The 25,779-nt window shown below is 36.4% G+C and overlaps 1 protein-coding gene across 1 annotated transcript in view; it reads right to left on the reverse strand.

Moving 5' to 3' along the window:
• Positions 1-25,779, reverse strand: part of gbe1b (glucan (1,4-alpha-), branching enzyme 1b) — a 160,812-nt gene that overhangs the window by 109,175 nt on the left and 25,858 nt on the right. Inside the window, exons 2-6 of the mRNA XM_077207020.1 lie at positions 24,339-24,508; positions 19,978-20,093; positions 12,817-12,942; positions 11,042-11,177; positions 1,768-1,858 (exon numbers count right to left, since the gene is read on the reverse strand). Of these exons, the coding sequence (XP_077063135.1) occupies positions 1,768-1,858; positions 11,042-11,177; positions 12,817-12,942; positions 19,978-20,093; positions 24,339-24,508 (639 nt within the window). The remainder of the gene's footprint in view (positions 1-1,767; positions 1,859-11,041; positions 11,178-12,816; positions 12,943-19,977; positions 20,094-24,338; positions 24,509-25,779) is intronic.

Below are 25,779 nucleotides of genomic sequence, written 5' to 3' on the forward strand. Positions count from 1 at the left end.
ACACCTGTACTTCAGGGAGATGTTTTACATTAGTGCGTCATTCATTTGGCTTCTTCATATTTCTATCAGGATCGGTGGATCAGCACAAACTCGGGATTTTACGCAAATTATGATAATTCACTGTAAGAATGCAAGCAGCTGATTTTAAATTCTAAATCACAACCGTTTTTTGTTGTCATTTTTCTTAACCTAGATTTGTTGTCCAATGCTTGCATTATTTGGTACAAACTGCAAATAAAATGTTTAATGGCAAACATGTTTCCTGGTTGTTTACCTGTTCATACAATATGAGGGCCTATTGGTTCTGTAAAGCCCTATGTTATAGTTTTTAAAGATTCATGTTTTCTAATAAGTGTAACCGGTTTTGTACGACTATATGTGACTGTGACATCAGGTAGCCTATATTAAAAATCCAATTGTTTATTCATCCACCATCGCATTGCATGTTCATGTTTTAATCATCGTATATGTAGGCTATGGGATAAAAATGGTTTCAAATATTAACACTCACATATAGGCTAGCTGTATAACCATAAAAAACCCCACTGCTGTACATCTGTGCAATTATAAATAATAAAATAAATAAAATAACCCAGCAGGGAAGTGATATGAACATGTAGGCCTATTGCTTAAATATTCTCTTGAGCACATACATTATAATATTTGCTATAGATCGACATCATAACATCTGTTTTAGTAAAAATAAAATAATAATAATAATAACAACATATACATATGTATATATATATATATATATATATATATATATATATATATATTCACATTGCAGCACTGCACAGATTATATTCCCATTGTAGGCACAAAACCCAATGGCTAGGGCTTTTATGTTATTTGGTAGCCGATTATCGTCTTATTTGTCACCGTGGATTTACTTTAAAATAAAATTCTCGGGACGGCAGCATTTGTCCAAATTTCAATCGTGACCATTCTATTTAATCAGAAACGATCTTAAAACAGGGCTTTAAGTGTAAAATACCGAACTTGTCCTTTAACAGATTACACCTTCAATAAAACATTGTTTTTATGCATTTTTTGAGCTGAGTTCGCTGCATTTACACTGTTCTGGCCACCAGGGGTCACCAGCATGTGGCTTCGAAAGCTTAGCTTGCATTTATGAAATACCTAGGGGTCTCCTGGAAAAAAAGTTGGGAACCACTGGTCGAGAGCATGTTTACATAGAAAAAAGCACAAGTTATTGAGACACGTTTTTTTAAAAGCTGAACTGCTTTTAACTTGAACGTTGTAGAACGCTGAGTCATGCTTGAGGTGTTGCAAAAGACATGACATGTTGCTTTAACTCATCAAAATAAGTTAAGCTATTTTCGACTTTTTTATAGGTAATATAAGATTCAACTCATTTTTTAAAGTCAGTTTAATGCAATTTAAGTTGAAATGCCTTAAACATCCAAGTCGATTGTACTTAAAAATATAAGGCAGACGCTTTTTTTTTTACAGTGTAAAGGGTGATTCACACAGAACATAAAATGTGAGAGGCAGAGAGATGGAATTAGAGTTTTTAGAATAAAGGAGATGCTGCAAAATACACAAGACATGAGTGCAACGGTCAAACACGTCCATCTAGTGCATGCTTACATAGCAAAACAATGGAAAAGCAAAGAAACAGTGGAGCGAACAGCCCCTATGACAGTAGACAACAAAGCAGCTCACTAGGTTTTGAACAGAGCTTATCACTGTTAGTCAGAAAAAATGGATTTGGAAACATTTTCCAGTTTCAGATATATTTACCTTGATGCTGCGAAGAAACTCGTGACCTGGTAACCGAAGCTAGCGTAGTAGGCATGTTCCATGATCGCCATCAACTGAATACAGTTATAACCTGTGTGTATGGCAATAAAGAGAGCAGTGATTATAAGCATATTTTTGTCATTGTTTGCTCATTCCCATGCTGTTCCAAACTCATATGAGTTACTTTCTTTAGTGGAAAATTAGATATTCTGAAGACTGTTCAAGTCAGTGAGCTGAACTCGGATCGAATCTGTCTGAACAAATCATGTTCTTTTGAATGAACAACTCCAGTGACTCCAGGAACAGATACATTTCCGTCTTTTCATCACACAAAGCTTTCATATGGCTTCAGAAGATATGTAATATAATGTATGGGTGATCTCGAAAACTTTTATGATCTTTTTTGGAGCTTAACTCACTAAAGAAATATCATAAAAATCCCCTCGGGCTGCACGATTATGTGGCAAAAAATTGATAAAAGACTGATAAACAATGCGATTGCAATTTAAAATACCATTTTTTTAGCTTGAGGTTTGCTCAGCTCTTTGCTCTGCTCGTTTAGTTTGCAAAAAAAAAAATTAGGGCTGCTAATGTTTTATGATTATATATCAATATGACAACAATAATAATAATAATAATAATAATATAAAAATCATAAAATAAATTACTGAATAAAAATATTAAACAATATATATAAAAAATCAGGACTGCAAATGTTTTGTGATTATATATCTATGACAACAACAACAACATTAAGAAATAGTATAAAAATAATAAAATAAATTACCTCAATAAAAACATGTAAAAATAAATGAATAAAAATTTTAAAAAATAGGGCTGCAAATGTTTTGTGATTATATATCAATATGACAACAACAATTGTAAAACTAATATAAAAACAGAAAATAATATAAACAAATTACTTTAATTTTAAAATTAAAATTTGAAATAAAGACATTATAAAAATTAACCAAATATTATTGTAATCTTTTACTGTAAAGGTGTGAAAAAATATATAATTCTAAATGACTTTCATTTTTAAAACTTATTTACTTGTAAATATCCACACTTTTTTCTTCTGTTGAATAAAATATTCGATATTTTAATAAGAGCATTATCATTTTTGGATGAACTATTCTTTAAAATAAGCTTCAAATCTTTTAAGATGCTACATGCATTTAGTTAAAAACAGATTTTTGACTACAGCAAACTTTTTGTTGTGATTTTTAGCTAAGTTTTCATGCAAAATAAACATGTGGAAGCCAAAAAAGTACAAATTCAGCTGTTACTGAATTTGTGTAGGCCTCATGGCAGTGTGTTCGAAATGCCCACGCAGAGAACGATGGGTTCACATAATTCATAAACATCTGCTTTCATTAACGAGAGGATATTATACAACACTCAACACCCAAAACCTTGACAGGACAACACTATAACACTACAACAACAACACAAAAATGAAATGACTTTTTCCCCTGTCCAGTAAGTGTCCACTACAGAAGTCAGGTCTTTTATGCGAACACAAAGGGCCACCGGGACACACCCTCTGAATGACTCATCTGGTCACACACAAGTCTTATCAGCCCGGATCAGCCACAAAACCAGCATTTCGTTCCCCCACGCAAGCTGTAGCTGCGCTGACACAGCTTTGAAACTGTACAGGAAGGACTCAAGAGGGAAATCCAGGCTTGTCTCACATAGTTTGTTTTTTTTCTGAGCAGATTGGTTTATTTATTTATCTACCTAGCTAGCTATCTTCCTCGCCCTGCTTCAGAGTAAGTTTGGATTTTTGATGAGGTGTGACAGCACCAGAGGCTCATCTCAGCAATGATGCACCGACACGCACACACACAGAGCACTTTTCCAAGCTTTTTAGATGCCAGAGCCACAGTTGTCAAGGGAAATGCAAACCAGTTACCACAAAACAATGAGAACTCCTGGGAGCCACAGACACGGTATGTTTTAATGCATGGACATATGCATGAATTATTCTATCATAATATTTGTTTTTGCGAATGGCATCGTAAGACTTTACGTGGGAAGACGGTCAATTTCCATGTAAACTTTCAAGCACACATACTTCTGTTTTGCCTACGAGCAGAACATACATTTTTTTTAATATATATTTTCAGAGGAAAACATGAGGCACCATGCTGGAGTTGGCCTGAAAGTTTTCAATGATTTCTTTGTCTCCGAGATGCCAAAAGAACCCACCACCAACATATTTCTAGAAAAGTATTGTGCCTACATATAGATGAGGCCCTCAGGGGCCTCTGTGGCCCTCCATACCAGATCTGTCTGCATTGTCCAAAATGGTCCATCCCATTTTTCTATGATTTTCTAGTCCTAAAAGTGATATTCTAAAGTTTAAATTTTGATTTAACAAGGCCATCGCCAACACCAAGCAACTCATTTCCATGCGATTAAATTCAAACCAAAAATCAATTACAAAAGATTAAAATAAAACGTGATCATTTAAAAGAAATTTTAAATAAGAGATTTACACCAGTTCATCGTATAAAGCTTTTGAATAGCTTCAGAATTCTTAAAATATAGTGTATGTAACGCATGGACCACCATTTCACTATAAAATCAAAATGGACAATTCTTGTTTTGTCTTTTTATGGAATACTGCTGTGTTTATTATAAATGATTGAGTCAACCATGCACATCATATATATTTTTCCTTAGGAGAGTCCTTCTCCTCCTTGCAGTGACATTTCATCTCTTCAATGATGAAGTGTTTACTCACACATCATCATCATCATCATGTGGGCGGGGCAACCGGTCACTCACATGAGATCGACCAATAGCAAACCACAACCATCCAATCAATTCCCCATGGACAAAATCTAAGTCCACCCAACATTTTTTTAGTTAAAAAAAAACTTTTCACTCATATATACAGGTCCTTCTCAAAAACTTAGCATATTGTGATAAAGTTAATTATTTTTCATAATGTAATGATAAAAATTAAACTTTCACATATTTTAGATTCATTGCACACCAACTGAAATATTTCAGGTCTTTTATTGTTTTAATACGGATCTCAAAATTTGCATATCATGAAAACGGTCTCTAAACGAGCTATTAACCTAATCATCTGAATCAACTAATTAACTCTAAACAACTGCAAAAGATTCCTGAGGCTTTTAAAAACTCCCAGCCTGTTTCATTACTCAAAACCGCAATCATGGGTAAGACTGCCGACCTGACTGCTGTCCTGAAGGCCATCATTGACGCACTCAAGCAAGAGGGTAAGACACAGAAAGAAATTTCTGAACATATAGGCTGTTCCCAGAGTGCTGTATCAAGGCACCTCAGTGGGAAGTCTGTGGGAAGGAAAAAGTGTGGCAAAAAACGCTGCACAACGAGAAGAGGTGACCGGACCCTGAGGAAGATTGTGGAGAAGGACCGATTCCAGACCTTGGGGGACCTGCGGAAGCAGTGGACTGAGTCTGGAGTAGAAACATCCAGAGCAACCGTGCACAGGCGTGTGCAGGAAATGGGCTACAGGTGCCGCATTCCCCAGGTCAAGCCAATTTTGAACCAGAAACAGAGGCAGAAGCGCCTGACCTGGGCTACAGAGAAGCAGCACTGGACTGTTGCTCAGTGGTCCAAATACCCAGTGGGCAAAACACCTGTTTTTTTAGGAAATCAGACATGGGCTGCTGTAAAAGGTTGTCATATAAAAATGAAATCTATGATGTCTGAGGATCACAACCTGGGTGGACAACCCGGTCAACAAGCTGCTGGAAACTTGTAATTAGGGTTAAAACAATGCTACCTCAAATTCTGCTCCCCGGAATCACCCAATAGTCCAGTCATTTTATGAAAAAAGGTTGAACAAATTGCAACTGAAGTAAACTCAACTGATTTTGTATCCACAATATGTCCTGAGTCCTGAGTCCTTGACCACAACATTCTCTTAAATAGACTAGAAAACTATGTTGGCATTAGTGGAATTGCACTAGCATGGTTTAAATCATATGTATCTGACTGCTATTAGTTTGTAGCAGTAAATGAAGAGATGTCTTATCGATCACAAGTTCAGTATGGCGTACCACAAGGCTCAGTTATCGGACCACTGCTTTTCACTCTGTACATGCTACCTTTAGGAGATATCATTAGGAACCATGGAATTAGTTTTCACCGTTATTCTGATGATACTCAGCTCTATATTTCTTCCAAACCTAACGAAACTCACCAATTCACAAAATTATCGGAATGCATAGTTGATATAAAAAATTGGATGACTAGTAATTTCCTACTACTAAATTTAGAAAAAACAGAGATTCTAATTATTGGACAAAAAACTTCCACACGTAATAACCTAGAATACAGTCTAACACTTGATGGCTGCTCTGTTAAGTCTTCGTCGTCAGTTAGGAACCTGGGTGTGCTCTTTGATACCAATCTTTCATTTGAAAGTCACGTGTCTAGTGTCTGTAAAACCGCATTTTTCCATCTTAAAAATATATCTAAATTACGTCATATTCTCTCATTGACAAATGCGGAACAACTAGTTCATGCGTTCATGACATCAAGGCTAGATTATTGTAATGCTCTACTGGGTGGTTGCCCTGTTAGCTTAATAAACAAACTACAGCTAGTTGAAAACGCAGCCGCTAGAGTTCTTACCAGAACCAGGAAGTACGACCATATTAGCCCGGTTCTGTCAACACTGCATTGGCTCCCTATTAAACATCGTATAAATTTTAAAATATTGCTGATTACTTACAAAGCACTAAATGGTTTAGCTCCCCAGTACTTGAGCGAGCTCTTAACGCATTATAGTCCTTCACGTCTATTGCGATCTCAAAGTTCTGGCCAGTTGATAATACCTAGAATATCTAAATCGACTGCTGGCGGTAGATCCTTCTCTATTTAGCACCAAAACTTTGGAACAATCTTCCTAATATTGTCCGGGAAGCAGACACAGTCTGTCAGTTCAAAGCTAGACTAAAAACACATCTCTTTGACCTAGCATTCACATAACACTCTATAGACTTCTATAATTCAATATTAGGCTGCTTAGATTAGGTCAGCCGGAACTGGGAACACTTCCCTTAAATCCTGATGTACTCGTTACATCATAAGAAGAATGGCATCTACGCTAATTTTAGCGTCTTTTTTATCCCGAGGTTTTCCCGCAACCTGCCGGATCCAGGCCGTTTCCAGATCTGACGGAAGGACTTTCGCCTGGACCCGATGACAATGCAGTGCTGAAGTGCCAACTAGCCTCTCCCTATGGAGGATCCCTATACCACTCTACAGATAAAGCGTTGTGAAATTTTTTGGTTCGCATACCTACCCGAAGTGATAAGATAAAATAAAATTCTGCATCAAAATTAATGGACAAGACAAGTAGTTTGTTTAGGCATGGTTTGTAAGAATTACAAACCTGCGCACATATATTCAAACGCACATAACTATAGAATCAATTCTTAATGCGCATGTGACCGTCATCAGCGTCTATCACAGGTTCACGTTTAAAGTCTGTTTAGAGAGAACGGTGTCGTCTTAGCGGCCCCTAATTTAATAACAAATGATCATTTATACGGAAGTGAATCAATCAAAACTAACTTTAGCTGGAAAAAAAACATTTTTCAAGAACCACTATAAAACTAAACCAATCTCTGTTACCTTAAATTATATGTTTATCTCTGTAAAGCTGCTTTGAAACAATCTACATTGTTAAAAGCGCTATATAAATGAGGATGACTTGACTGAGTAAGGAAAAACAAAGCCCCGTAAAATCCCATTAGGGGAAAGTTTCGAAAAAGACCCAAATATAGTCTATTCATTCGCCTATTCATTATTTTTCTCACGTGAATAGGGCAACATTTTTAACCTTTAAATATCACCATGAAAATTACTGAGTTTATTACTTACATCAAGACAAACAAAAAATGTATTACAAGTTTTTTGAAATTGTTTGTTAACATGGACAAACTGTGCATAATCTAATTACATATGTGCCAATTTGCATAAATACCACAACAAATCTAAACATTGGGTATAGCAGGTGAAAATGTCTTGTTGAATCTTGTTGACATACAGGTATAACAGTAAAAGACTTAATGTTAAGGTCTGAATGGAATACATTTAGGCTACCCATGAACATTAATACATAGAGCCAGGAAGAATTACTTTAGAAACCAGCCTTTATTAATTATTATTAGATGGGGTTTGGGGCTGGGTCAGTGGGACTGTTTCTGGGGGATAAATCTGAGGGAAGAACAGGAGACATGGATAAGGACTCGGAGAATGCAGAAGACAAAAGATAGGTAAAATAAAAAGTGTCTGGATCAAAAAATCTAGTTACGTACACAATGCACTCAATGCCCAAACCCCATCTCTGCAATAATAATTAATAAAGGCTGGTTTCTAAAGTACTTCGTCCTGCTCTATGTATTCATGTTCATGGGTAGCCTAAATGTGTTCCATTCAGACCTTAACATTAAGGCTTTTACTGTTATATGTCAACAAGATTCAACAAGACATTTTCACCTGCTATACCCAATGTTTAGATTTGTTGTGGTATTTATGCAAATTAGCACATATGTAAATAGATTATGCACCGTTTGTCCGTGTTAACAAACAATTTCAAAAAACGTGTAATACATTTTTTGTTTGTCTTGATGTAAGTAATCAACTCAGTAATTTTCATGGTGATATTTAAAGGTTACATTTTTTATCCTATTCACGGGAGAAAAAAATGAATAGGCGTATGAATAGACTATATTTGGGTCTTTTTCGAAACTTTCCCCTAATGGGATTCTTCAGGGCTTTTTTTCCCTTACTCCTGACATATTGAGGATTCAAAATCAGTTGAGTTTGCTTCAGTTGCAATTTGTTCAACCTTTTTTCATAAAATGACTGGACTATTGGGTGATTCCGGGGAGCAGAATTTGAGGTAGCATTGTTTTAACCCTAATTACAAGTTTCCAGCAGCTTGTTGACCGGGTTGTCCACCCAGGTTGTGATCCTCAGACATCATAGATTTCATTTTTATATACAACCTTTTACAGCAGCCCATGTCTGATTTCCTAAAAAAACAGGTGTTTTGCCCACTGGGTATTTGGACCACTGAGCAACAGTCCAGTGCTGCTTATCTGTAGCCCAGGTCAGGCGCTTCTGCCGCTGTTTCTGGTTCAAAAGTGGCTTGACCTGGGGAATGCGGCACCTGTAGCCCATTTCCTGCACACGCCTGTGCATGGTGGCTCTGGATGTTTCTACTCCAGACTCAGTCCACTGCTTCCGCAGGTCCCCCAAGGTCTGGAATCGGTCCTTCTCCACAATCTTCCTCAGGGTCCGGTCACCTCTTCTCGTTGTGCAGCGTTTTTTGCCACACTTTTTCCTTCCCACAGACTTCCAACTGAGGTGCCTTGATACAGCACTCTGGGAACAGCCTATTTGTTCAGAAATTTCTTTCTGTGCCTTACCCTCTTGCTTGAGGGTGTCAATGAGGGCCTTCTGGACAGCAGTCAGGTCGGCAGTCTTACCCATGATTGCGGTTTTGAGTAATGAAACAGGCTGGGAGTTTTTAAAAGCCTCAGGAATCTTTTGCAGGTGTTTAGAGTTAATTAGTTGATTCAGATGATTAGGTTAATAGCTCATTTAGAGACCCTTTTCATGATATGCTAATTTTTTGAGACAGGAATTTTGGGTTTTCATGAGCTGTATGCCAAAATCATCAGTATTAAAACAATAAAAGACCTGAAATATTTCAGTCGGTGTGCAATGAATCTAAAATATATGAAAGTTTTATTTTTATCATTACATTATGGAAAATAATGAACTTTATCACAATATGCTAATTTTTTGAGAAGGACCTGTATGTCACAATGTGGAAGAAAAGACTAATCGCAGCTTCTGTTTCATGCGACTTTGACACTGAGAGTCACCAATCCCTTTCCTTATATAAAAAAGTGTGACCAGAACATTCTCCACAGAACTTTGAATATTGGAGAAACTATCTTTGTATCTGTTATATGACCCCAATCGCTAAACCACAGGCTTCTAAACCTCATCTTCTTGAAAATACACCCAGCATCTCCAAAACACATCGCCACACTCATAACACCTCTCTCCAACCCTCATCCCCGACAGCACTAATGAACACTCCACACGGCGACTAAAGCCTGTAAACAGGGTGTTGACCTCCAGAAAGGGGCTTGGTTGAGAGAACAGCCTCCCAAGAACATTGGTACCAGGGCCAGTCGCTCTTCATCAATGCGGCGATGTCTGTCAGTTTAAGCACCACTGCAGCTCCGATAGTTTGTGATGAAGGAGGGATGTTGGCAGGTAGAATATAACCTCTCTCTGGGCTAAAAAAATAATGTTTGTATCCTTACAAAACAGTACTTTAATGGTACTGTGGTGCAGTGAAGTACTGGATGAGTAATTCCAAGGTATATACTATATATACTATTGCACAAAATTATCACAATATTTTTTTTTTTTTTGCAATATACCTTAATAGTATGCTGGAATATTTTAAAAGAATACCATGATGTTGTTATATTTCCACAAAAAAAAAAAAAAACATGGCAATACTGTATTATGGTACTTCAGTACTTCCTTGTAGTGCATCAAATATATTAAGTGCTGTATAGACCTGCTACTGATGAAGTCCACTGTGCTTTTTGCTAGCCGAGAAAAATTAAAGTGTGAAACTCTTTTTAAGAGCATAACATTGTGGTAATGAATTATCTTCCCCATCTGAATTGTCAAATTTCTTCTTTTCATTTTAAACGTTTAGCTAAAACAATTATTTGAGGGAAGAAGAGTATTAAAGCGTGTGCCAAATTCTAAATTGAAAGTTGAAAAAGGACAATTGTTTAACATTTTGTTTCAAATGACCACAGAGAAAAATTATAAATGTTGAATGAATAAAACGGTCAAGTGACATGTACGGATACAATTATTTGTTTAAAAATGTTTTATTTGAACAAGAAATGTTACTGTCAAATACGCTAATTAATGTAAGGCAACAAAATGAAACGTGACTAAATGAAATGTGACTAAACTAACAAAAAATAAAGAAAAGAATGAAATAAACTAGGAAAGAAAATAAAGGATGTGTTAAAAAAACACATTTATTTATAAATAAAATAATGCATTTGAATGAAATGTTACGGACAATTATACTAATTAAAAAAATATATACAAGCAACAAAACCTATAAAAAACTAAGCAACTTTGAAAGTCAATTTAGTACAAATTCTCATTATCTCAACAGTTTTGTGTCAACGAAGCAGTCTCTTACCAAGATCTTTGATCCTGGGCAGCACGTTGTGTGTAAAGTTGCTGTAGGATGCCACTTTGCCCTCAGGAGAAGCGATGCCAACGTGGGACTCGTATATCCGTAAGCTCCTGGGCTTCTGTGGACGTGGATGCTTGTGCTGGCACAGAAACAGCAGGGAAATATCTCTGGGACAATTCTTCATCCAAATTTAACATCACAGTATGAAACAAGTCTATGCCAATACAACTGAAGAAAAGATGGAGCCGCAGAACAGAGCTGACAGAAGCTAATTTGGAGAATCTCATCATATCATGACTTCTAACTAGAGGACATTAACAAGCATATATAATTTGTAGTCTGAGAGGATGATGTTCATGTCTTGACTTGACATTAAGGCAAAATTGCAGTAAGTATAAACCAATGTAATGGCTCATGATGCATTTATAAAGCCATTTTCTTCACCCCCCTGATTTCAGCATGTTTGCTTTGCTTGGAAACTTTAATTAATAGGAATTACACAAATACACACACCTTATTAAAGTAGGAACCTTATTTTCGCCATGGAATAAACTAATAAAAAAAGATAATTCTGACTTCTCACAATTCAGTTTTTTTACTTCTTTACAGAATTGCGAGTTTATATCTCACAAGGGAGAGTTAAAAATCACACAATAAATTGTGAGTTTACATCTCACAATTGCACTCAAGTCTCTAAAAAGTGTGTGTGTGTGTGTGTGTGTGTGTGTGTGTGTGTGTGTGTGTGTGTGTGTGTGTGTGTGTGTGTGTGTGTGTGTGTGTGTGTGTGTGTGTGTGTGTTGGGGGGGCAGAATTGGGAGATGAAAACTTCATCAGATTTCAGCGGGAGAAAAAAAGTCAGAAATGTGAGAAGTAAACTTTAAAAATTGAGAGATGTCAATGTCAATGTCAATTTTATTTATATAGCACCATTTATCACAACCTACGATAAAAAGTTGCACTTATCTTTGTATTTATTTTTATTTTGTGGCGAAAAGAAGGTTTCTAACTATTTTTTACAGGGTCATCCAAATTAAAACTGCATTACATGTACATAGTTATTCTTAAAGGGTTTTATGTAAGAATGTTCATGTATTAATTACTTTTTTGATGCCAATGTGATGAGCTTGTAACAAAACTTAAAAATGAGACCTTCCCCGACTTTCTATGGTGTCTATAAAACCCACTATACTGATATTTATGTGAAGGACTCAGGATGTTTTTGCCGGTAAAATGAAAAGGATGTGATGTTTACGCACGCTCCTGAGAGCCTCTCATCCGTTCTGAGACTCATGAAATTAATGCTTATACAATGTTCAGGAAAATGCCTAAGAGCTATTCAATGCTGTAATGTCAATGTGTCATGCAAATAAAGGTTAAAAAATTTAAACTATATAGATCTGGCTATTTGAGACTAATCTCAAATATACACTATCAAAACAGTGTCATTTTAATTACATCATCTGTCAGCATGATCTCAGAACTGGTTAAAAAATATTCACATCGCTATGATCAGATGTTTTCTTAGCTGCTGTTTTTCACCGCTATCATTGTTATTCAGAGGAAAACTTTTAGCACATATTTACATCTAAACGTCGCTCTCAGCAGCATGGAAGTCAAGGGGATGTTTGTTAACAGTATATCGCTGTAAAGGTATTTCCAGAATTGAATTCTACATATAGCCCCTTTAAACAGAAGGGTCGAAACTCAGACCTCATGATAAGTTAATTACAAAACAAAAGGTTGTGGCACACCAATGCTGGGGGGAAATAATCACTTACAATGTAAGGTTGAGGAGGGTCCCAATGTACCCAATCATAGATGACGGACTTCTCATGCTGGGTCACATACTTTGCCCAAGGAGAGATTCGGTAGATCCGCTCACCGGCTCTGGTGTGAACAACCACCTGGGAAGAGAGACAAATGAAGGATGTAACGGCAAGGGCACACAGAGAGGGTGAGGACATGGGCACAAGCAAAGGGTGCAGGGTAATGGCGGTAAGAGAAAATGTGTTTACAGCTGCCAGAGAGCAGGGATAAAGGGCCAATCTCATGGAGAAAGGTCACATGGTCCAAGCAAAGAGGACGTTTGAGTGGAGTCTGACCGCTGGAGGTGAAAGAGGTTTTGTGCAGAAAAAAATATGACTTTTGAATTGATTGCATCGAGAAAACCTTGTGGCAACAAGCAGTTTCTGAAAGGTTTATGATCATTTTTAAAAGGGAAAACCGCGTGGTTATTGATTTGATAACCAATTTAATAACCATAGAAAAGTCAAAATGTGGCAATAAACATGCAGCGTTCTGGTAAACACATTTGTGTTTGCTTATATTTTTAACTTAGCACTTGCTTTACAGGCATATACATACAAACTTGAAAGAGTAAAATGAATAATAGATCAAACGCTTTCCGTTTTAACCAATATGCCCTAGATTACAACTATAGACAGAGAGAGCAGGAACGATTACGGGAGAACTGATGTTTGAGTTTAAAGCAACAGCTCACTCATAAATAAAAAGTATGTCACCATTTATTCACTGTTATGTTTTTTTTTACAAACCTCAATGACTTTGGTATGAACCCAAAATTAGATTTAGCAGAATGTACATGCTGTTCTGTTGCATATAATGAAAGTGAATGGGGACTTGGGCTGACAAGACCCAAAAATGAAAAAAAGCACCATAAAAATTTCCGATTTTTATTATGCTTTTTCTAAACTGTGGCCAATTTATGTTTCACTGTATGGAAATCAGCGACCAGGCATTCTGCTAAATAAATATTTCTATTTCACAGAATAAAACACTCTTATATGGGTTTGGAATGTCATGAGAGTGAGAATTTTTTTGAATGTTTATTTTTGACCTTTCGATGTCACTGAAGTTATGTGTAACCATGTCCAAAAATGTTTATTATACTACACAGTGTTTTCCTCACAGAGAAGATGATTTCTAGGGCTGTCTGAAATAAAGCTATTAGCCAGCGCAAAACCATTGATCAGAAACGGAAAGGGTCATTTAATCCTCTGTGTACTATTGGCAGTGTTATTTATAGGCTGAAGCAAAACTATTCACTCGCAGATATTAAAAACTCATCACGTGTCCCAGATTAGACCACAGAAGCAATCCTTTCGAAAGGGCATTGGAAGGCAGCGTGTGAATTTAATGTCAGAGTGTGTTTTTCCATTGATCTGTACAGTTGTAAATGTGCATCAGATGTGGCGGCACAGGATTTATAGAAGCCAGGAACATGTGCCATTCAGAATTGAAAACGGTTTGTAAAAAACAATATATAATTTAAGATAATATAATACTATACAACAATACAATACCCAGCTGTTAGTGGCTGTTTGGATTTAAATAGGCAAATGCCTAAGAGTCTATGATTGGATCATTATTGCTGTGATTATTATGTTTCTAGCATGTTATATCATTGGCAACAGTTATTTTAACCCTAATGGATGGAGTGTGTAGCTTTTCATTTCTTAAACAACCATGTAGGACAACACATCATGACCATATTCCAGCATGACAATGTCAAGATTCATCAGACTCAAAATGTGAAAGAATGGTTTGGAGGGAGCATGAAGAATCATTTTCACTCATGAATTGGCAGCTCTGAGTCCAGACCTTAAATTCATGGAAAGTCTTTGGGATGTGCTTGAGGACACTTTACAGAGTGCTGGACTCTTGCATTGTCAATACAGGATCTTGACCAAAAATTGAAGCACCTCTTGATGGAAGTAACATCTCAACATTTGTTTCCATCAAGATGTGCATACATTTTTGGTCAAGATCTTGTGTAAACGATGCAAGAATCCAGCACTCTGTAAAGTGGTTGCTTAAGAAATGAAAAGCTAAAAACTGTTGCTTAACATATAACATGCTAGAAATACAATAATCATTTGCAAATTTAAATCCAAACAGCATTTTTTTGTGTGTGGCCGGGTTATGTAATTTAATTGGATTTAAATAAACGCAGCCTTGGTGAGCATAAAGACTCACACATTCAAAAATTAGCTTGAACCTAAAAGGCAACACAAGAAAAAGAAAGAGAAAGAGTGAAAAACCTGCCCAAGGCACTCAGTTTCCAGCCCGCTTTCTAAACAAGAGCCTGAAAACAGCGGGGAGTACTAGTCTACGGTCTAACTTAAAGTCACTCTTCTCTTCCCTCCCCGCAGCCGCGCACAGTCACACGACTGTCAGTACGGGAGCGCGGATCGATAACAGAGCATCTCTCACCGTGTGAATGCACCCAGGGGAGCTCTCCATCCTGAGTCTTCCTATCTCTCTCTTTCTCGGGCCAAAAAGCAAATGGATCATTTGATGGTCCCCTCCATAAGCTGCCAGCAAGAGGCAACGACAGAGCCATTGGCACCTGCCGGTGACCTACAGAGGAGCGTCCCAGTGGGGCTCAATCATTAGCGGCTCTTCATCCGAGGACATGCAGGAGAGCCAAACCACCACACCACGGGTTTGCCAGTTTATATAATTACTGAGAAAAGAGTGCGAGAATGGACAGATGCTGAGCCAGACAGACTGATGGAGATAAAATAGCAGAAAATAGCAGACACACGGTGTCAATGAAAGCAGGGTGAGGTGGAGGATAAATGGATGATGACAAAACTCTTACTGAGTTCATTTAATGTCTGTCACTTTGCTGTACTGTCAAATTAGGGTCCAGTCGCGGGTTTACTGAGAACATTTACTGGGCATGAAATTGTGTTTTGCATTATTTTGATTAAAGAAATATATTTCTGTTCCTTTCATAACGAAACCTTTCATGTAAACTACTATTCAAACATTTTGGGTCAGTACGATATTTATGTTATTACATAAGTTAACATGAACTAACAATAAACAACATTTCCACAGCGTTTATTAATCTTAATGTTAAATCTCAACATTTATGAATATATTTTTAAGATCAAAAATTGTCTGTTAACATTAGTTATTGGACTGTGAATAAACATTTTATAATTTCTATTATGAACTAATTAACAAAGGTTAATAAATGCTATAATATTGTTCATTGTTAGTTCATGTTAACAACAAATGCGACCATATTGTTTTATTCAGCAAGGATGCATTAAATCGTTCAAAAGATGGTTACAAAGGATTTCCATTTTAAACTTTCTATTCATTAAATAATCCTGAACAATTATTTAAAAAAAATATGAAACAGCACAACTGTTTCCATCTTTAATAATAATAAATAATGTTTTTGAGCAGCAAATCAGAATATTAGAATGATTTCTGAAGAATCGTGTATAAAATGAAGACTGGAATAATGATGCTGAAAATTCAGCTTTGCATTACAGGACTAAATTATATTTTAAAATATATTAAAAACAGCTCTTTTAAATTGTAATACATTTTTCACTAATCATTTTTATACTAATATTTTAATTTTTGGTGGCTTCATGCAAGAAATATACCATATTTGTGTGGAGATCTAGTTAAACTTCTGATATTTTGTTTTTTAATTTGGTGAAAGTTGTGTAGTAGACAGTAGTAGTAGTAGTATTAGTAGTAGTAAGTAGTAGAAGTAGTAGTTCTACAGACAAGGCTTAAGCCTAGTCCCAGACTAAAATGCATGTCTGAGCTGTTTTAACTGAATGATACTTGCATTATACTACAGGGACGTTGAATGCTTGAATCTGATTGGTTGACGAACGTTCTAAGGTGTGCAATTATTTTCAGAGAAACGCACGGCTAAAGTACTTCCATTTCTATATCACTTTGCGTAGTTGACTGTAATAACGGAAAATGAGATACAATTCATAACAAGAAAAAACATGCAGCCCCATTTGCTGGATCTGCAATTTTCAATGTCTAACTTCACAATCAATAGAAACATTCAGTTTAATTTTAATAAATAAAGTATATAGTCCTATCTATAATCAATATAAAATTAAACTGAATTTTTCAAATGAATTTATAGTCCTGCTGCACAGGTTTTCGTAATTATTGCAGATAATATAAAAAATAATTATTGATAGGCCTACTTGTTAAAAGGGCTTTGTACTTAAACATCTTAAAATATGTCAGAGCCATTGCTTTGTCTCAAGATGCACATTAGAAATGCTTTTTTTCCTGGCTTAATCTAAAGCCTTATTTATACTTCTGCGTCGAACTTACGCCGTAGCTACGCCGTAGGCTGTGCGTAGCGCGCATACCCTTCGGTGTACCCTGACGTGCACCTCTCCAAAAATGTAACAACGCGTCAATTCTACGTGGACGCAAGCGCTGTGATTGGTCTGCTCAAACCGCTTCCTCGGGTTTCACATGCTCCCTCTGCGTGTGTCAACGCGGACAACGACGCAGAAGTATAAATTAAAACCAAAGCGTAGGCTACGGCGTAGAGGCTCCGGCGTAGGTCCGACGCAGAAGTATAAATCAGCCTTAAGCCCTGCCTGTGAAACCAGGTCTTAATGTCTTGAATTTAGTCAACAGGTGCATAAAGATCCTAAAAGACCCATAACAACACAAGTTCTCTCCTAAACCTGAGGTTTGAATCAGAAAGAATAGGACAGGCCATTTCCTGCATAATTAAAGTCTGACTGGACCACTTTTCACCAGAAACATAATTCAGTTGACACTCAACTCATCCGAGTCCAGTCTGGGGGCCTGAACTGGGCCAGGGCCAGGCTCTGCATCTGGTTCTTATCGTCCGGAGCCTGACCCAAGGAGACAACAGGAACAAAGCAACCAGAAAAGCAGCGTTTGCCCAGTGAGTGGCACCTACCTGCCATCAATCAAGCCTCTGCCAGAGTGTCACACAACATAAAGCACAGCAGAAGCTGAAGAGGCTGTAACGGCTTTCTACTCCGATGGATTAGAAATTAATCTCAGCTTGATGTCCAGCAACTGGATCTATAAAGTCCTGCAGGGATGACGTATTTTCGTTGGCCAAAAACGTCCGGCACCTCCGGTAACATAGTCTCAAAGTCAATGTATTTTTTGGTTATTGGTTAAATGCCTGAAATTCGTCTGTGATGAACACAAGCTCAATATATTTTCACATTTTCTACGAAATGAAATACATCAGTGTGACTTTATTTGTCTTTAAAACAGCGGTTGCTAACAAGTGGCTAAATGCGACTCCAGAGGTTGTCGGGAACATTAAAAATCCTCACACAGAATAGGTAAACTAATCTACGCACTAGTCTGCTTTCACAGTCTTATTGTGTTTATAATCCTGCTCTTGCAAACTCTTCTAGCTCAAACTTTCAAGGAAAATGTTTTTAAACAAAGACTGAAAGAGTTGAAGAGACGTTGAAATCATGCGACCGTGGTGTAGTGCGTTTGTAACCTACGTTCAGCTTTTTACTTCTGTCAAATGAAAAACAAAATCCTACAAGTTCTTGTGAGAAGATTATCTCTATGGACAAAACGTATAAGACTTATAAAGCTTTTGTTGGTCACAGACCTTACTTTTTCCAATAATCCAAAAGCTAATGGAAAAATCATACTGGGTTTTTCTCGAGCGAACCAGGGTGATGCGAACTTCCGGGTTGTCCTACAAAAATACATCACTGCAGCACTCTATGACATGATGTTCATCTTTGTGTCAGGTCAATAAGTATCTTATTAAACATCAGTTTTTCAAAATCATACAAAACCAACATGAATGTAAAGAGTACATTTCTAAGAGCTCATGCGTTTTAATCCGGATTTTTAAAAGAATTTAAATAACACTTTACCATAAGGTTCCATTTGTTAGTAAGGGATAATGTACATCCAGTCGGAAATAAACCACGGCAAGGTGGTCAAAACAGGAACTAGCATCACGCGAAAGGGGTTTATTCTGCCATAACAACAAGCTGGATGAACATTATCTTGCTTATTACACAGCTACTACTTGCCACAAAATACAAAAAATATTGATTTGAGTTGAAATATTTTATTAGGTCTTTAAACGGCAAGCTTCCACAGAGAAAGCAGTTGCTAGCAAGTGGCAAGTTCAAACTAGATGGACATTTAAGGGATACGGTAAAGTCATACCACTAATTACACAGCATTTCACCACATAAATAAATATGGGGATAAGAGATATATTGATTTGAGATTAAACTGTTGTAAAATCTTACCCGTTTGTTATCTTATAATCCATTACAGTGTGCAAAATGGCAGCAGCTGAAGTCACTAAAAGTCACTAAAGAGCGACTCCGCGCTAACAGATGACATCATTTAATAATTGTACACAAAACATTGATCTGAGTTTTAATATTTTATTAGCTCACCAAACACTAAACTTCCACGAAGAAGAAAACGTTACTAGTGAGCGTTAAGCGGAAAACCGGTGTTATTGGTTTTAACTGGTTGCTACGGTTGACCAATCAGAATCAAGTTTTCCACAGAGCCGTGTAATAACAAAGATTATTAAATGTATTGCTTACTGTTAGTTAATAATAGAACCTTATTTTAAAGTGTCACCAATTTTTAGACAGTGTTATATGTCATTGCTAGTTTCCATCACCTAGGCCATTGGGTCAGAGCAAGTTATTACATTTTAATGCAATATTGCAAAGAAATATATATATATATATTAGAACAACATCCACAGATGAATCGTTCTCAATAATATCAGGAATGTGTGTTAAAGTAAATTCAACTTGTCGACTTTAATTGAATGTACAACCTATAACTGAGTGAAGAGTACCGTTCCCGCCGGATCGGCTTCAATTTGTTTAAAATTAAAGCTCTGTGTTTAAACCTCATGGGTGTGAAACACCAAATTGGAAAGGCGTTATTAAAAACATATGCTGTTGAAGAGCTTCAAATGGCTTGGAAGTCACAGCTGTTCCTGTGGCTTTAACATTGACACGCCATCCATAAAAAGGGTGAATATTAAATCCATCTTGACAGTGCATAAAGGCTTCATAATACCTCAGCGCCTCGTTCAGGCTAATGAAGTAAACAAACCAGATAATGTGTCGGCTCACCTTCAGCTTGGAGTTATGAGTGACAGCAGGTGTTTTGTCCTCTTTTGGGGGCATGTGCAGCTCCCATTTCCCAAACTCCTTTTTAGTGTAGGGATGCGAAAAATTATTCCAGTCATCTATTAAAACGAAAGAGTTACAGTTAAAAACATCCCCTGTTTGATATATAATATTATCTAAACTAGATTTTGACATTTTATGATGAAAAGGTGATTAGTTCTAATTTGTGCAAAACTTGCAAAAACAGTGTGATGCGTTTGGTAAGATGTTACAAGTGATGTTTGGTGTGTCGCTCGGATATTGCTAATGTGAATCATTGCTAGGGAAAGGAAAAAAGACCAGAAAAGTTTGACTTATAATAAATTGGTTTGTCATTCTCATTGACTTCTTGCGCCTCTAACTTAAAAATAACCATCGAAACACCTCACGACATGTGATTCTGTAAAGTTGGGCCAGATTGATTCCAGTTAATTCTAACTTCAGTGACTAGCCTACTTTGACACCATTCACGAAATGGTGGCAACTAAGAGAGGGTCGAATTGGTTTTCATGGTGCAAACTGAGATGACATTATTGTTGTTGTTGTTGTTGCAAACATGTCTAATAGCTAAAGTATAAGGTGAATAAATGTAAATGGTTTAACATTGTATTATTTTTAATTTTACTGTAAAACACTGTAAAATGTATGGCAAGTAAAAATGACAAATTACCATTAATTATCAATGAAAAAAAGATCACATGATCATATTTTATATATGCTTTGTTCCTTTTCTTTACTTATCATTAATGTACACTCCAGAATTTTCCGGTACCCTTCTCTCAAATTTTTCAACATTGGATTTTCATTCTCTTTGTAATGAGGTTTCAAAAATGAAAGTTGCCACTTCCATACTTGATCCTGTACCAACTTGTCTGTTCCAATCATGTTTTTATATTTTAAGTCTTATTGTACTGAATATTATAAATGATTCTCTGTGCACTGGTGTGGTGCCAGCAACATTTAAAACTGCTGCAATCTAAATAATTTTCGTCCCATTTCCAATCTTCTGTTTCTCGCTAAAATTGCACTCCATCTGCAAATAACCTTTATGAGCCCCTTCAATCGGGATTCCGTAAACTTCACAGCACTGAAACTGCATTAGTTAAAGTCACTAATGACTTGTTAATCGCTTCTGATTCTGGCTGTCTCTCTATTTTAATTCTTCTTGATCTTAGTGCCGCTTTCGACACTGTTGATCATAATATTTTACTTGCTCGGTTAGAAACTGTCTTTGGTGTTTCTGATACTGCACTAAGCTGGTTTAAGTCCTATTTTTCTGGTAGAAAGCAGTTTGTCGCTATGGGTGGTTGCAGGTCTGCTATTGGTGTAGTGCAATCTGGTGTTCCTCAAGGTTCTATCTTGGGCCCTATACTTTTTAACATATACGTTTATCCTCTTGGTCCACTTTTAAGATCACTTGCTCTCAGTTTTCACTTTTATGCAGATGACACCCAGGTTTATATACATTCAACAACTGATGTTAATGTGGCTGCGTCCTATCTTTCTTTGCTCATTGGTTCACCTCACCAGCTATGGAAGGCTGGGTCCCCAACTTTAAGTGTAGAAGGATCTACACTTCAATTTCAAACAAAATTTAAAAATTTGTGGGTGATATTTGATACCAACTTAACATTTGTTCCTCATGTTCAGAGCACTGTCAAGACATCATTTTGTCATCTAAAAAATATAGCCAAATTGCGTCCCATGTTGTCACTTCCTCTGGCTGAAAATCTAATTAACATCTTTGTATTTTCTTGCATTGATTACTCTAATGCTTTGTTAGCCGGGGTCTCAAAAGCTACCATTAACAAACTACAGTTGGTACAAAATTCTGCTGCTCGAATTCTGTCTGGAAACAGGACAAGAGATCATATTAATCTTGTGCTGGAATCTTTACACTGGCTTCGTGTCAGATTCCGTGTTGATTTTAAAATCCTAATGCTTACCTATAAGGCTTTGCATGGACTGACACCTCATTATCTTGCTGAACTTTTAACCCCTTACACACCAGCAGGTGATTTCCGCTCTTCGGAAGCTGGCCTTTTAATTGTTCCGCATACTCGACTAAAATCCATGGGTGATAGGGCCTTTTCGTCAAATGCTCCAAAACTTTGGAATTCACTGGCGGCTGAGATTAGGCAAGCCGAATCCCTTAGTGTTTTTAAATCATCCCTTAAAACGTATTTGTTTAGGGTAGCTTTCACATAATTGTTTATAATTGCCTTATTATTAATCGAACATTTCATAATGTTTTTATTTGTTGTATTTTATCAGGTTTTTTGTCAGAAATGCATTGCTTGTTTAATTATATGTTTTATCATGTTTCTATTCTTGTGAAGCGGTTTGAGATGCTTTTTAAAGGCGCTATATAAAATAAAGTTTATGATCATTATTATACATTTCCTTTTTCGTTACATTTTCAGATATTTAATTAATGTTTATTGAATTATTTTAGTGTCATGCATGTTACCCTGATAGAGTTTTTTCTTAGTGTGCATGACCCTGTGCATCATCAATATACTGTATGAGAATTATGATTTATGGACAGGCCAGCTACGATGAACTGATTCATCATGTGGCTTTCTATTTTACACCATGTATAATTATTCTGATTATCACATTTTATGGTAACAAGCATATTTTGGTTTGGTACATTAACATTATATCACTTTATAGGTTGGTAGCAACAGGTACCAATATGCCATACTGTAATACCTGAAACAATACGATACTACTTTATTAATCCCCAAAGGGGAATGTAAATGTATTTTACGGTGTGTTCACACTTGGCAGGTTTGGTTAGATTAAAACGAACCCTGATGCGATTGCTCTGGTAGTGCGGTTCATTTGAATAAGTGTGAACGTTGCCATCCGAACCCTGGTGCAATATTGTTCTGTTAGCGCGGTTTGACTGAAATATGAACGCAACAAGAACTGAAGACATGTAAACAAACCAAAAACAGGACATGATGTCACAAGATGCGGCCCTAAAAAAGGACAGAATGCTGAAGCATCCCTGTTTTTTTCTCATCATAGGAGCTATGTTGCCCATCACAGTTTGGTACAGGCATCAGAACCACTTCTTGCAACACACACAAACGAAGGTCTGTGACGGAGGAATTCCTGTAACTGTCTTGACTCTTTTACAAATTGTCTAGTTGGTGTTAAAAATGTGTGAACACACCCCTAGTAATTTTCTTCTGGCGATTTTCTGGCAACAATTTAACAGGTTATTTTTTACAGTGAAATAGCACCAAAAAAAAAAAACATGATCTGAGTTATAATTCATTAAAAAAAAGTCATGTTAGGGGCTCTTTCAAACCCTAATCCTAGTATGAACAATAGTAATAGTGATGTCTATTTGTTGTCTAATTTATTGTATATTCTCAACAACAACTAACAATCATTTGTTTATTCACAAAAGCAATGCAAGTTCTGCCATATGATCAAAGACTACATAATTTGTCCTGCAGTCTGTACAGTCTGGCTCATTACTTCTTTAAGAAAAAACGTGCACTTCCTAATGACTAGAAAAGACAAGCAAATGCTTTAAAATCCTGCATTCATGCACTTTCTTGGTGAGAAATCATTATACCAGACTTCTGACAACAACAGATTTCAAAAGAAAGGCCCTTAGTGACTGACTGACTGACTGCATTTGGTCTTGTAGGCAATTCAGAAAACCTTGAAGGGTTTTTTCTTTTTGTCTTAACCTGAACACAATGTTCTTTCATCTAGTTGAAGATGAAAAAAATTATCTGTCAAACAGACCAAACAGTCAACTACAAATTGGTATAGATGAATAGACAGACTAACCTTTGTATGATTTATGATTTCTGCTGTGGAACAAAATATCAGTACGATAACAAAACTTTCTGAATTATGAATTGTGACAAAGCTGAAAAGTTTTTGGCAAAAGCTTTTACAATGATAGAATATTTGCAAACCACAAAACCTGAAAATAAATTAAATATTTGACCTTATTTACATAAATCTGTGTTGCATTTCAAGCATAGTTAAATGTTTTTAAAGTTTTTTTTTTAATTCATATTTTACCTTATTATTTACATACTATATAAAACTCCGCATTGCATTTTAAGTGTATAGTACCATATTTAATATTTAAGCCTTTAAAATAATTGTTATTGATATGCAGACATACACTAATATTTTACCTTATTTACACAAAACCATGTTGTAATTTAAGCCAGTACAGTATAGCTTAATATTGTAAGCAATTAAAATAAGCACTATTGATTATTCATAATAATTACTATTGATGTGGAGAGTCATATACACGTGATTTTAGAATGAGAAAGACGTACTGAAGTCTCCAGTGAGGAACAGAGCCTCGGCGGCCGGGGCCCACTCCTTAAAGAAGAGGCTGTTGTCTGGCATCCGCTGTACTCCATAACTGTTATAGCTGCTTGTGAACTGATCAAAGCCACCTTCGGCCTCCTCAAGGAGTGCGAGCTGCTTCTCAAACAGCTCATACCTTCCAAAACAAAGCAGAGGAAAACTTCTTAAACACGGATAGAAAAATACAGAGTCAATCTGCTATATCTCACACAAGTTCCATAACACTAAACCTTTAACATGCTATAGCAAATACATCATACCATAAAGATACTAGGGGCGAAATCCAAAACAAGTACAACCCTAATACACAAGAAAACCAACTAAAAGAAATGTGAAAGGCCGTTAACCAAATTATTTTGCATTCAAGAGCTTAAACTGAATTATTTAAAAAGTTAATATTTTATACTATTACATACGCCTCCTATTGAAAATCCCCTTGGCAGAAGAACCACATTTACCCTCAGGATCGCCTTTGAAATCTCAAAGTTGAGTTTGCATTTGAAAACAGTCGCACACTCATGTATATTGATGGAGAATGCCATTGACCTGGCATCTTTGACACACTACATTACATCACCCGGAGACACTAAACACCTAGGCACGCATCCTGTTCTTTGACTTCACTTCTGTTTTCAATATCATCCACCTTCTTAAACAGAAATGTGGGCATCAAGCCAGCCGAAAGCTGCTGCCTGCTCGATTTTTTACAAGGCAGATGAAGTTCACCTCCCACCTTCTGGCCATCAACAAAGGTGTACCACAAGGCTCAGTACTCCCCCCACTTTACTTTTTCTTGTTCACAAATATGATAGCTTCACATGAATGCAAATAAGCACCGGCTGTATGATGGTACAATAGTATATACATCTCATGGTACAAATGTCCAATCCATGTCAGATATTTCAGATGTGTTTTTTTAATGTTTTTTTAATGTTTTTTTAACTCAGGTGTTTTCCTATTTGGAAGTTGCTTTTGCACTGGTGCCAAACTCATGCATTTATTATGTAATATAAATATTTTGATTTGCATCCATAAAATAGGCTATAATCTAATGATTTAATAGTACCTTCCATTTGTAAAACATTGTAGTTAATTTGGGTTACTAAAAATGGGCATTGCCCCATGACTATTTATAACCCCAAATCAGAAAAAGTTGGGACATTTTGTAAAATGTAATAAAATCAAGAATCCGTTATTTGTTCATTCTTTTAACCTTTTTTTAACTGACAAAAATTCAAAGAAAAGTTTTCCAATGTTTTCATTGACCAACATAATTGTATTTTGTAAATATGAACAAATTTTGATTTTGATGGCTGCAACACATCCCAAAAAAGTTGGGACAGAGACATGTTTACCACTCTGTCACTTCACCTTTCCTTTTAATTACACTTTTTAATCATTTGGGAG

The sequence above is a fragment of the Siphateles boraxobius genome, unplaced genomic scaffold (assembly GCF_051911475.1).
Source record: "Siphateles boraxobius isolate OS27281-9 unplaced genomic scaffold, OSU_SipBor_1 6, whole genome shotgun sequence".
Classification (NCBI taxonomy): domain Eukaryota; kingdom Metazoa; phylum Chordata; class Actinopteri; order Cypriniformes; family Leuciscidae; genus Siphateles; species Siphateles boraxobius.